This window comes from Ovis aries, chromosome 16 (genome assembly GCF_016772045.2).
Source record: "Ovis aries strain OAR_USU_Benz2616 breed Rambouillet chromosome 16, ARS-UI_Ramb_v3.0, whole genome shotgun sequence".
Lineage (NCBI taxonomy): Eukaryota > Metazoa > Chordata > Mammalia > Artiodactyla > Bovidae > Ovis > Ovis aries.
In genome coordinates this window covers 28,482,803-28,496,176 of record NC_056069.1, presented here as the reverse complement: position 1 = coordinate 28,496,176, position 13,374 = coordinate 28,482,803, and the positions used below count along the sequence as shown (strand labels likewise).

The 13,374-nt window shown below is 37.8% G+C and overlaps 1 protein-coding gene across 3 annotated transcripts in view; it reads left to right on the top strand.

Annotated features, from left to right (window-relative positions):
* PARP8 (poly(ADP-ribose) polymerase family member 8) overlaps nucleotides 1-13,374 on the top strand; it is a 195,871-nt gene that overhangs the window by 171,685 nt on the left and 10,812 nt on the right. For all 3 annotated transcript variants that reach the window (XM_042233798.2, XM_012096951.5, XM_042233797.2), the window contains 4 exons: nucleotides 1,413-1,482; nucleotides 5,061-5,134; nucleotides 6,432-6,501; nucleotides 7,351-7,435. In XM_042233798.2, coding sequence (XP_042089732.1) covers nucleotides 1,413-1,482; nucleotides 5,061-5,134; nucleotides 6,432-6,501; nucleotides 7,351-7,435 — 299 coding nt within the window. The remainder of the gene's footprint in view (nucleotides 1-1,412; nucleotides 1,483-5,060; nucleotides 5,135-6,431; nucleotides 6,502-7,350; nucleotides 7,436-13,374) is intronic.

Here is a 13,374-nt window from a genome sequence, read left to right as displayed (position 1 = left end):
TTTTCTGAACGCTTTAACGCGATCTCATAATTCTTTAGTATGGGAGTTCAGTAAGCAGTCCTGGTGTGATGTTTTTATTTGCCAAAGGGTGAAGCACGTGTGCATTAAAAAATCACATTGACTTTTTAATGGACATTCGTAATTTTCACAAAGTCAAGCAGAATTGATCTATATACAATATAGGGATGAAAAGAAAAAGAAAATTGAGTTTCCCTATGAGAAATAGTAAAATCACTTTAAACTTAATTAGAAAAAAAAATGAAAACCTGATGCTGGGAAAGATTGAGGGCAGGAGGAGAAGGGGGAGACAGTGAATAAGATGGTTGGATAGCATCACCAACTCAATGGACATGAGTTTGAGCAAACTGGGAGACAGTGAAGGACAGGGAAGCCTGGCATGCTGCAGGCCATTGGGTCGCAGAGTCAGACGCAACTTAGTGACTAAACAACAATGACAAGAAAAAGATAATCCCCAAAAGGTAAAAACCTTACAAGAATTCTCTCTGCTAATCCAACACACATTTCTTGAGCACTATCTTACTGTGAATACTTCAACAGAAGAAAAGGTGGGGCTAAGAATAAACAAAGTGGAGAAGTGGAGACTGGACACCAAAGAGCCATAGGCTATCTGCCTTTCAAGCTCCAGGGCAGCGTGTGAGCAGGATTTAGTGGGTGTGGTCCTCATCTTTATGCCCTTCACCTCCAGCATTCCACCCCACTCATTTTTATCTGATGATGTAAGGAGGTCAGGAAATGAGATCCTCAACCCAGTTACCAGTACAAAATTACAAACTCTGATGACAATTGGGATGATACAATTAAATATGAATGCCCATAAATACAAATTGATTGAATTAATATTTGGTGCACAATAAAAGGGGTATGAGGGTCCTAGAACATGGAAGTAATATTAGAGAATTTTAATTGTTCTGAGGAGTACACTAGTCAGAGTTTCAGTTAATAAAGCACTCTGTAACTTGAAAAATTTGAAGGAGAATAATGGGGTGACAGTGTTGTAGAATGAAAATCTGAATAGGATATTTTATTGGTACACAAATAGGTGAATCCTAATCAGCCTTCTGTCACATATGTTTCAGCTTGTTTTCAGTGTTTAGAGCCATTAACATACTATTCCAGTATGTTATACTAAGTGACTCTCTGTCATCAATAGAATGGAAAATCTTTTCTAAGGATTTTATTCCTTGGCTTTCATTTTTCATATATCAATGCATTCTTAATTTTAAGGTCAAAGATATTAGTACTCTTTAAATTCCAAATAGACCTTGGAATAAAGGCTTTAACATTTTCTAAGAGCTAAGTGTTCCAGCATGAGACGATGGTCCTCCCTTGTGAAATATTAACATTTAAAACCATGAACTGACAGCTTCCTCTCCTACCTCTTTCCATTTTAGCTCCACGGTGCAATGTATGGAAGTGGAATCTATCTTAGTCCAATGTCAAGCATATCATTTGGTTACTCAGGTAAGCTTGTATTCCATTTCTGACCTCACATTTATTAGGGTTTTGCTGTTGTTGTATATTCCAGGTAGTGGTGGTGGTTTAGTCACTAAGTCGTCTCTGACTCTTGCAACCCCAGGGACTGTAGCCTGACAGGTTCCCCTGTCCATGGGATTCTCCAGGCAAGAATACTGGAGTGGGTTGCCATTTCCTTCTCTTTAACCCAGGAATCAAACCCAGGTCTCTTGCGTTGCAGGCAGACTCTTTACCAACTGAGCCATACAACCTTTTTATCAAGTGAACACAGCTTATTTGATGTATTTGTATTAAATTCATTTGATAAGTGTCGGAAATAAAAACACAGCTCACATGCCAAAATTTATAATATTTCCCCTAGTGTATAATGGGGAATATATGTTTTGTTAATTTTAAAAATTGACAAATTTTAATGTTACTTTTAATTTTCAGTCATTTCTATTTTTATTCCATCTACATGAAACATTGATAATATTGTATGTACAGAGTGTTATGGAGAGCACTGTAAGTTTATATACAAATTAATCCACTATCATTGAATGTAATTCTGTACCATGCCAACTTCTTACCTTTGGATCATTATGTTGTTGTTCAGTTGCTCAGTCATATCCAACTCTTTGCGACCCCATGGACTGCAGCACGCCAGGCTTCTCTGTCTTTCACTGTCTCCTGGAGTTTGTTCAAATTCATGTCCATTGAACTGGGTTGTATTATTATATATCCCATAAAAAAGTTTTAAATGATATGAAAAACTTAGATTTAGAAAGACACCCTCAAAACCATACTACTTGTAGACAATTTGTTGTTAATATTTTGATGAGATTGTTTTAACTTTGGAATAAATTGAAAGCATGTGCTAAGGAGGAGCCTCATGAATTCAAAATATGGCAAGAATGATGATCAAATTGTTAGCATCTGTAATCTTTAGGTAGTAAAAATTTGGGGTGTTTTTTCTTTGTAATATTTCTTTGGAATCTTTCACTTTGATCAGGTTTTTTTTTTTTAAGAACAAAAATGTATTGTTTAAATATAAAGTAGTTTTGCTCTTTGTTTAGAAAGATGATAATGATAACCCTGTATGCAAGACAGCAAAGAGACACAGATGTATAGAACAGTATTTTGGACTCTGTGGGAGAGGGCAAGAGTGGGATGATTTGGGAAAATAGCATTGAAACATGTATAATATCATATGTGAAACGAATTGCCAGACCTGGGTCGATGCATGATACAGGATGCTCGGGGCTGGTGCACTGGGATGACCCAGAGGGATGGTATGGGGAGGGAGGTGGGAGGGGGGTTCGGGTTGGGGAACAAGTGTATACCCGTGGCGAATTCATGTTGATGTCTGGCAAAACCAATACAATATTGTAAAGTAATTAGCCTCCAAAAAAAAAAAAAAGAAAAAGAGAAATTGAAACTACACAGAATGGTATAAAATAACAGATGAAAAATTTTCCTCCTTTCCTACAGTCTCAGTGTTGAGTGCATTTCCTTTTAGACTTTTAATAGACTGCATATATATAGCTGGTTTTGCTTATGTGCTTGTGTGTGTGTGTGTGTGTGTGTGTGTGTGTGTGTGTGTGTGTGGTTACATGATTCCATTAAACAACTTCAGGAGATGTTGTTCATGAGGTGCCTGTATGGTAAGTCTCAAGATCGTCATGTTGTAGGAAAGGAGACTTAGAGAGGTCTGATAACTAGGGGAGCATTAACCAGGCTCACTTCTCTGATTCCTTTGTCCAAGTTCATACTCTTTCAAGCTCAGCATCTGATTTCTCAGTTCTATCCTGACCTTTTCCAGAGTACATGTCCTAAGAAGACATGTATGCCTGTTATGACTCAGCGTCAAAAGTCATGTGGTGCCACTTCCCATATACAGATACTGGTCAGAGCAGTCACAAGGCCCTCCAGATTCAAGGGCCGGGAACTAGACTCCATTTCCTGATGAAAGAGCAGTGAAGTCACATAGTTGAAAAGCATATTGTTGAGAAATATTGTTGCAGTGATCTTTGAAAATACGGTATGCCCAAATAACACTAAGAAAATAAATATCAGGATAATAAGTTAGTATAGGAAAGAAAATAACATAGTTCTGTGGAGACGATGATTCAAGTCAGCTTAAGTCAGACTCTAAATCTTACTAAACCAGAACACAATAAAAAAGTAATAGAAAGCCAGTTTTAATAAATAAATGCAACCTCAGCATAGATAAGAAAAACACAACAAATCACCAAGTGCTGCTATTTTCTGCTTCATATCCTGGTGTACAGACTCTTTAGATGGGTTCATGGAAAGGTTTGTGGGGGATACAAATGAATGTGAAATTTGTCTGTGTGAATGTGCATCTACCTGGAAAGAGGATCCATAGCTTTCATCCAATTCTTTAAGTGTCATTGATCTGAAAGGAAAAAGTAAGAACCTCTACCATAAGTTCAAGTACCTCCATACTTGATTTTGAAGGCTGCAGATATAGGAGATAGAGAGCAGACCAGCGTCTTCATATAATAGCCTCTGCCTTTCCCTCAGATAGGACTATCCCTGTGACTCAGATGGGAAAGAATCTGCCTGCATTGCAGGAGACCTGGGTTTGATCCCTAGGTTGGGAAGATCCCCCGGAGAAGGGAATGGCTACCCACTCCAGTATTCTTGCCTGGAAATTCCCATGGACAGAGGAGCCTGGAAGGCCACAGTCCATGGGGTTGCAAAGAATCAAACATGACTGAGCGACTAATACACTTTCACTTCCCTCAGAACTGCCTCTGAAACCTTAGGCCTGTTTCTCAACTTGACTCCATCTACGTCTGCATCTTTGGGGGAATGTCTACTTTGGAAAATGCTTACGTCACACCATTTGCAATTTGGCTTTACCCATTTTTATTAAGCCTTTTATTGAAACAGCAACAAACGGGCGTCTCAACTTCAGGATAGTAGATGAGGATTTTTTTTTTTAAAGTATAGCTACAAATCTACCTATTCTAAACAGATAGGAATTTTATTTCTATTTTGTCTGGAATTTTTCACAGTAAAAACACCATGGAGTTAACAGAGTCTGGTAAGATTTGCGAGTATCATAGACAAAAGGACTTAGTTTTCCTTTATTAGGAGGAATAGTAAATTCTATAGGTGTTGAGCATATATCAGCAACTCATAAAGTGGCAGTATTAATATTTTTTAAATCATTCCTATTTCCCACCCCTTATCTATTTTCTCATCACCAGATGATAAGAATGAAAGTTTGGTCCTAAAAGCCTTTTAAAATTAAGTTTTAAAAATTTTCTGATTATGTCAACGTCATGCAAGAGGTGAGCCTATCCTTCTTTTCAACACAAAGAAAAACAAATTGTATTTTCCACTTTGTAACTTGACCAGAACTTCTAAACCCACTGACTTTCCACCCTCCTTGCTCAGGGCACAGTGGCTGATTCTTCAGGAGCCCTTTTTGACCGTCTGTGGCTTGATGCTGTCAAGCCTTTGCCTAAAGTGGAACTTGGCAGTGTAGATGGATTGTATTTTGAGCTGCATCATACAGCTTTGTCCCTAAATTATTACTTTGCTAATGTTTTTAGGGATGAACAAGAAGCAGAAGGTGTCAGCCAAGGATGAGCCGGCTTCAAGCAGTAAAAACAGCAATGCATCACAGGTATTATAGCAACTTGGGTGACTGTCTCTGATGGGTGAACTCTAGCGCCCTTAGCCAGCAAGATTTTGATAAATACTCAGGTTTTTAAATCTGCAAAATTATTTTAGGCATTGCTCATATAGAAACAAAACTCACCCTAAAATATAATCATCCAGGTGCCTTTATTCAATCAGTATGCAGCAAATATTTATTGAGCTTCTACTAAAATGCTGGACATCTAGTCATTGAGCTATAGTGATAATCTACAATGGACAAATCCTCTTGAAACCTGCATTCTACTGAGTGGATATAAATAAATTAAATATGGGACTTCCTGATGGTCCAGTGGTTAGGAATTTACCTTCCTAATGCAGGAAGGGTTCAGTCCCTAGTCAAGGAACTAAGATCCCACATACCTACAGACCAAAAAACCAAAACATAAAGCAGAAGTAATATTGTAACAAATTCAATAAATACTTTTAAAAACATCCACATTCAGGAAAACTTTAATAAATTAATTATTTATTTTAGTAAAATGTTAGATGGTGGTAAATCTTCTGGATAAAAATCAGGGAAAGAGGATGCTGAATGCTATGGGTTGAAGATGGAACTCAAATGAATGTTAAATGGGATGATGGGAAAAGAATGCTCTGAGAAGGTTGTAGTTGAGTCAGTGCCTGTAAGTGATGAGTACATGAGCCATGTGGCTGTCTGGAAGAAAGAACATTACAGGCATAGAGAAGAACAAGCACAAATCCCTTGTTGTTTCAGAGAGAACAAGCATTCTGGACAAATTAAAATCCATCTGATAAATAATGTGACTTTAGATTTTTTTAAAAAATAGTGTAGCTAAGCTAATATCTGAAAACAAAAACAAACCCCCAGATTTTCTTCATGAGATGTTTCTAAAACCTCTGTGGCTTAATGTGTTATAAAAATGGGTTGATTTTGAATAGTGAGGTGATCTAGAAAAATTCATTGTGATATTTGAAAAGATAATGCAGCTTTGTTTCCCTCTAGAGATGCTAGACTTCCAGTAAAACTAAATTTGAGTTCTGATTCTGTGTTGTGGCTACTGAACTTTAAGTATTTTCAGGTCACTTATTTTGAAAGTGGTTTAATTATGATTATGTACAGAAATTAAGCGATCTAACAAATATAGACTGACATTAAGAGAGAACTCAAGGATATTACTGCTAGTTGAGAAAGGCCATTTTTTAAAACTCTGGTGCTATCTTAGTGTCTTTTTAATGATGATCTTTTCACTTGAGTGACTGTTCCATTTTTACTCTAATTCTTAAATTCTTTTGGAATTTAGTCACAGAAGAAAGGACAGCAATCCCAGTTCCTGCAAAGCCGTAACTTAAAATGCATAGCCTTATGTGAAGGTAAGTTGAAAGTTTTATAATCCCCATAGCATTTATTCTCAGTCTTACCAGTATTTAAGAATGTAAGTGTGGTCACAAAATGCTCATAATGGACTAGTGAAAGCTTTGTTCCTTATGACCATCTTGAAGAGCATAGATGGAAAATACAACAGAGATCATAAAGGTTAAAGAGCAGAACTGGCAAGATTTCAAACAGTGCTATATTTTATTCTTGGCAGCTATCTCAGAAGAGTAATTATCTCTTTCTGATCAAGTATTGTTCATCTCTGTTGTTCATCTGTACCCCTTCCTCTTTATGTTGGTGTCTGAATGTACAATACCATGAAAAATCTGAAAGATGAACTGAGCACTGAGTAGATAACCCAGGAAGTCTTTCTTGTTCCACACTGAAATTATTCTTTTCTGAACCTGGGATAGAAAATTGATAGGTGATTTACAATATCATCTACTTTCCTTTGTTCTTGCTTTAAAGTCTGACTTTGGCTAAAAGTTCATTTTTTCTTCTTCTGTTGGGAGTTTTGGTAACCACTGGTAACTGTCTTTTAGGTTTTTCAACATTTGATAGTTGTAGAGGATGCTAGGTTGCCCTCTACCTAGTTCCCAAGTCAGGACCTGTTAGCCATCATAAATACAAAATGATTGCCTTCCTATTGTTATGCTAAGTGTGTTCCAAACATAAAATTGCTACTTGGCATTTCACTGTTTTTATTTACATTTTTTGATAGTTTAATAAGATGAAACATTTTTCATATGTTAATTTGTACATGCAGTTTTGCTTTTGGATTTCTAAGAAAAGGAATATAGTAATTTATAATAAAATAGTTCTTTAATTTTATCTTCCCTTTACAGTGATCACCTCACCTGACCTGCACAAACATGGAGAGATATGGGTTGTCCCAAATACTGATCATGTCTGCACAAGATTCTTTTTTGTGTAAGTGTAAAGGCTTAAAATTCTACATTACTGTCTTCTCCATAAATGAGGTAATAGTGACTACATTATTGTTTGGTCACTTAAGCTGCTAAAATATAACAAGTATTTTCTCATGGACTTCCCTGGTAGCTCAGACAGTAAAACGTCTGTCTACAATGCAGAAGACCCGGGTTCAATCCCTGGGTCGGGAAGATCCTCTGGAGAAGGAAATGGCAGCCCATTCCAGGACTGTTGCCTGGAAAATCCCATGGACCGAGGAGCGTGGTAGGCTACAATCCATGGGGTCACAAAGAGTTGGGCGTGACTGACCGACGTCACTTTCTTTCACTTTCTCATCAGGGCTTCCCTAGTGGCTCAGGCGGTAAAGAATCCACCTGCAATGCAGGAGACCTGGGTTCGATCTCTGAGTCGAGAAGATCCCCTAGAGGAAGGCATGGCAAGCCACCACAGTATTCTTGCCTGGAGAATCCCGATAGACAGAGGAGCCAGGAAGGCTTACAGTAGATGCGGTTGCAAAGAGCCAGACACAACTGAGCAACTAAGCACAACACAGCATTTTCTTATCCAATTAATGTTTTTGTTTTATTTTAATAAGCTGTGAAAAACATGGATGTTTAAAAGCCATTAGCTTAGAAGATTTGAAGCAAAACACAGTCTCTTTAACCCCTGTGTATGTGTGTATTGTGTTGTTTGGTTGCTAAGTCACGTCTGACTCTTTTGGGACCCCATGGACTTTCGTCCGCCAGGCTCCTCTGTCCATGGAATTTTTCAGACAAGAATACTGAAGTGGATTGCCATTTCCTGCTCCAGGGGATCTTCCCGACCCAGGGATCAAACCCACATCTCCTGCATTGGCAGGCAGGTTCTTTAGCATTAAGCCACCAGGGAAGGCCCCATGTGTATGTATACATGTGTATATAAGTGTACATATACATACATACATATACATACATCTTATACGTATCTAGGTAGATATACACATTAGATTACTTACAAAAGTGTGGTTATTGAGAAATCATAGGTAGGACAATAGCCTGGATCTAGTAGCACCAGAGCTGTTATACATCCTCCAGCCCCTAAAGACAAGAAGAGAAAGCGGTTATGAGAACCTGTTAGGAGAGTCACTTCTAGTTGATCGTGGCTCCATGAAAGGAGTCATGGCCGTCAATTCAGAGACGTAGGCAGTCCAGGGGGCCCTTGTGGGGTGGAACCAAGCAAAACCTTGATGTTGCCCTCCTGCCAGCACCCTGCTGGGACACCCCATTGGCCAAACTCTACCGGAAACTAGAGGGCAAGGGAAATTATTGATCAAGTCCATACGGTCAGCCTCCTGGGGCCAAAGGCAAGGTAGAGAAGGGTGGTCCATGGCTCTGGAGGCTCCCAGGAAAGCATCTGCTTTTTAAGGTTATAATTCAGATGAAGTTATAGCACAGCACAGGTCTCTTGCGGAAGGCAGTCATTGAATATTTTTTTTCCTTTCATCTTTCTTGCTCATATTGTTTCTTATTCATTGTTAGAAGATTGACTTTCTAAAAGACATCTCCAATCACAAAGTTTTTCAGTGAGTGTGAGCTGGAAATTTTGATGGAATAGTAACTCCAGAGTCCGTGCTAAGTTGCTTCAGTCGTGTCTAACTCTTCGTGATCCCATTGACTGTAGCCTGCCAGGCTCCTCTGTCCATGATTCTCCAGGCAAGAATACTGGAGTGGGTTACCATTCCCTTCTCCAGGAGATCTTCTCCACCCAGAGATTGAACTGTGTCTCCTGTATTGTCAGACAGGTTCTTTACCACTAGCGCCACCTGGGAAGCCCCATTTAGTGTTATGCTAAAATTCAAATTTGTTGAGCTAAATAAACAACTTTAGATATGGAAGTACTCAGAAGTAGTATTATTTCTTTGCAGTTTTACACAAATTATATCTAAACTAAATCAGTAGGGCACATGTGTGGATATTGACTGGAGAGAAGGATTTCTGTATTTCATAAGAAAAAAATGAGGAAAGACCATCTGAAGACAAGAGAAGAAAATACTTTCAGTATCCTCAGATATTTTCCAAATAATACAGAGGGAAAAATTCTATTAAGGTAATGATTTTCACTTTGTTATAAACATAAATGAGATTTCATCCTTCATCCCTCAGGAGAGAAGAGACTAATTAAGGAAAATTGATAAGATTCAAAACACATCAAAAGGAAAATCCATTCACTAATGAATGTACATTCTAATTACAACCATCAGTTTCTTTCTTTATAAAAGATATAATCACAGACTTCTACTAGTGATGTGCCTCCCTAGTGAGCGGTACCATCTAGGAAAAAAATAAATTGAGGAGAAAAAATGAGTTTTCACAAATATTCTGTAATCAGACAGAAACTAAATTTCTGTTCTTATTTATTTGTTTTACACATTGTGTGATTTCTAGTTAGGAACTTTTCCTGATGACTGGGACATAAAGTAGTGAATTATAATAAATTCCATGCTAATCTGATTTCCAGAATGAAGGAGAAAATAAAACAGCTGTGTGATATCCTAATCATATTCTTCCCAAGAAGTAAACAATAGCAGAGGCTGAGGGGGAAACAGGAGAAATTTTAGGGATTAGGGCATCAGAAGAAATTTAAAGTAAAATTTAAAGGACATATCAGATAGGGAAAACAGAAGAATAAGGTGTTTGAAAAAAATTTTATTGGAAAATTCCAAAAATGAATAAACTTAACCAAATATATATGCTTCAGGCAAAATGTAGTAATTCAGATTTTAAGAACAGGTTCCAGCCAGTTTTGAGTGTCTAGGAATTGATCAAGCTAAAGCTTGATTTTGTTACTGATCTTGAGACTCATGTGCACAAAGACATTAATGTCAATATGTAGAAAACAGGCAGCTGTTTTTAAAGGGCCAGAATTTGGGCTTAAACAGGGCATGTGAAAACTACATTGTGCTCTGGTCATATACAACAAAAATGTTTATTTCACAGTAAATGGGGATTTTAAAGCTGGAGAGGAAAACTTAGTATTGATATTTTCTGTAAATGGGACTAAATTATAAAATCCAAGAGAAGGCAATTGATTGGGTGCATCTAGAGCCATGGGCACCCCATGTACACTACCCCCATTGCTGCCATAGTGAAAACTTGTAGAGATGGGAGTGTATCTTCTCCCTCAGCTACTCGGGACCAAGGACACTTTAAGAACTGCCAGGTTTTTGTATCTTTCTATCTGATGTTACAACCTAAATGTTTAATGCTTCTATGGTTCTTTGATTTAGAGCAGAAAAATTTGCAAATGATCTGTTATTGTATTTTCTTTGTCATATCAATATAAGGTATATATTTTCAAAATATTTCAAGATGTTCGGAAATTTAAGAGCTGGAAGGACAAAATAAAACAGACCATCTGCAGAAAAGAGATGTGGGGTATTTTCAGTTTCTGGAGTGAAGCAGGTATCTGTGCTAAATTTCAGAAATTCCTATCTAAATCTACTTTTTAAGGTCTAGCTCAAATACCACCTCTTCCATGAAGCTCCTAATAAAAATTAACCTCTCTTCCTGGTATTCCTACAGCTGAGTGCAGAACTTACATTTAAATTCAGTTTATTCGTTGTGTCTGACTCTTTCATGAGGCTATATGTTAACTCTTAAAGGGCAAAACTCCTATTGTTGTTGTTTTTTGGTTTTTGTTTTTTACTGCCCTACATGCCCTGAATCAGCTTGCATGGTATATGATACACAGCTGCTTTTCAGTAAATTTTTAATGAACAAAAAGCGGGGGGAGCACAAAAAGGAAAATATTTTGGAATATGTATGGTTTTTATTTTAGGTCAGAGTTTGAAATATATCTTTAAAAGGTAGCTATAAGAAAAGTTTATGAAATAAGAACTGTAGAATGGCTATTTTGAGAAATAAGAGATACATTGCACCATGATTTTGCAAAAAAATACACAGTGTTTAAATGGGAACATAGCAAGGAGACAGCTTATTTATGAAGTTTCAGTCATGGCTCAGTGACATAAGCTGTGTGACATCAAACTGATACGATCTGAGAGCTTTGCTTCATCCCCAGTCTGTAATAAATCCAATTTCTCTGTCTCTAACCCAGATCTCTTTCCAAGATTGAAACTGCCACATCACTCCCCTACTTAAAAGTCTTTGATAGCTGCTTACTGCTTATAAGATGAAGTCCAGTCTCCTTTACAAAGGGAACCAACTGACTCCTTGATGCTTTGTTCTTTTTTTCAACACCACTGGGTTGAAGGAGGAAGAGATGCCCAGCTGCATGGCCCATCATTTTCCACTGGCCCCTGTTTCACACCTGGGATGTTACGCTGTGCAACCTGACCTGTATGCTGGGATTTCCGCACTCCATGCTGTTCTTCTTTCCTTTCTTCATTAAGTTTGGATCCTCTCTTTCATTCTTTTCCCTGTTGCCTATCTCTTCAATATTGTCTGTCTAATTCCCACTGCTCTTTTAAATCTTAATGTATATATTCCCTCCTCCCAGAAACTTCTCTTGATGCCTTTGTGCTTTCTCCTTTTTGTTACTATATAACACCTTGGATGTGTTTCTATGATTGGATTGTTCTTTTTATTTATTGTCTCCTCCATTACTACTCTGTATGCCTCTTGAGATTGGGGACTGCATAGCTCACTAGCATAGTGCTTGGCAGATCAGTAGGAATGAATGAAATGCCAATTTTATAACTGCTTGCTGGATATTTCCCTCCCCTCCAAAGTCGACTAATTTTCAAATCTTTATGTACAAAGGGAACCCTGTTATTGCTAAATCCCCTAGGTGCTTTCACAACTTCCTCCATCTCTGCAGTCACTTCATACATCAAGGAGACTTGGAACCTGAGCTGTGCTTTCAGTTTCTTTTTCATTGCTTGCTAGTCATCAGTTCCCAAGAACATCTTTTCATGATTTTCTTCTGTGAACACATTTGTTTCCATGTGTATCGTAAACTCCCTGCAGTACACCAGGAGATTGCTAGTTATTTTCCATGCTTCTGCTTTCTTCATTGCTCCTAACTTATTTTTTATACTGCCAGATTATAAAAAAACATTGCCATTATTATACTAGTGGTACCTGTTCAATGTACAGAAACTGAAATCAAAAGCAAGTTAAAAGAGAGACAGTCACCCACCATATTCCCCCCTTAGAGTTAACAACGGTTAATAAGATCATACAATTTATACCACATTATTTTTCCAAAAGGAGAGTTTGATTATTCCTTGCTCATGAAGGCTAATAGTTATTAACAACAACAACAAAAGGCATTCTGCAACATGGTGCCCATCTGACTTGACTTCAATTATCCATATAAACCACTCATTGAATAAAATTACTTTCCAAGCCATTCCTTGAAAAAACTTGGAATTGTTTTTCCCATTCACTGTGCCTTTGCTCAGTCAGTACCAGTGCTTGGCCTTCTCACCAGTTCAGCCTTTAGTCAGTCTTTCCAGGCTTAACGATATGGTCTTTCCCATGGGGCCTTTCCCAGTGTCTCAGTCAGAGAGGATATCTGTCTTTACTGTGAGTTCTGCTTGCCCTTTCTTTGTTCACCCAGGCTGCCTTGTCCTCCAGTTAATTGCATAACTCTATTATCTCCCCTAGTAAAATGCAAATTCTGTCTGTGTTTGGGAATCTCGTGTCTTGTGCAGAAACACTTAATACATATTGAATGAAAGCAATGACAAAAGACTGAATGTTCTAACTTAATCAAGAAATTTCAACATGGGCTGTGAAGTAGACAATGCACTTACAGCATCAGATTTCTTACAGGAACTTTGGAGACGTGCTGAATGTCATTCAGTTCACAGCGAATCTCTCCTCTCTGCAGCTAATGAAAAGCAGTACTACCATTTCTGAATTCCAGATTTAGGAAATCAGAAAACACATGTATGTGTACCAATCTTAAAACTGTCCCAAAGCTGCTATGGGCTT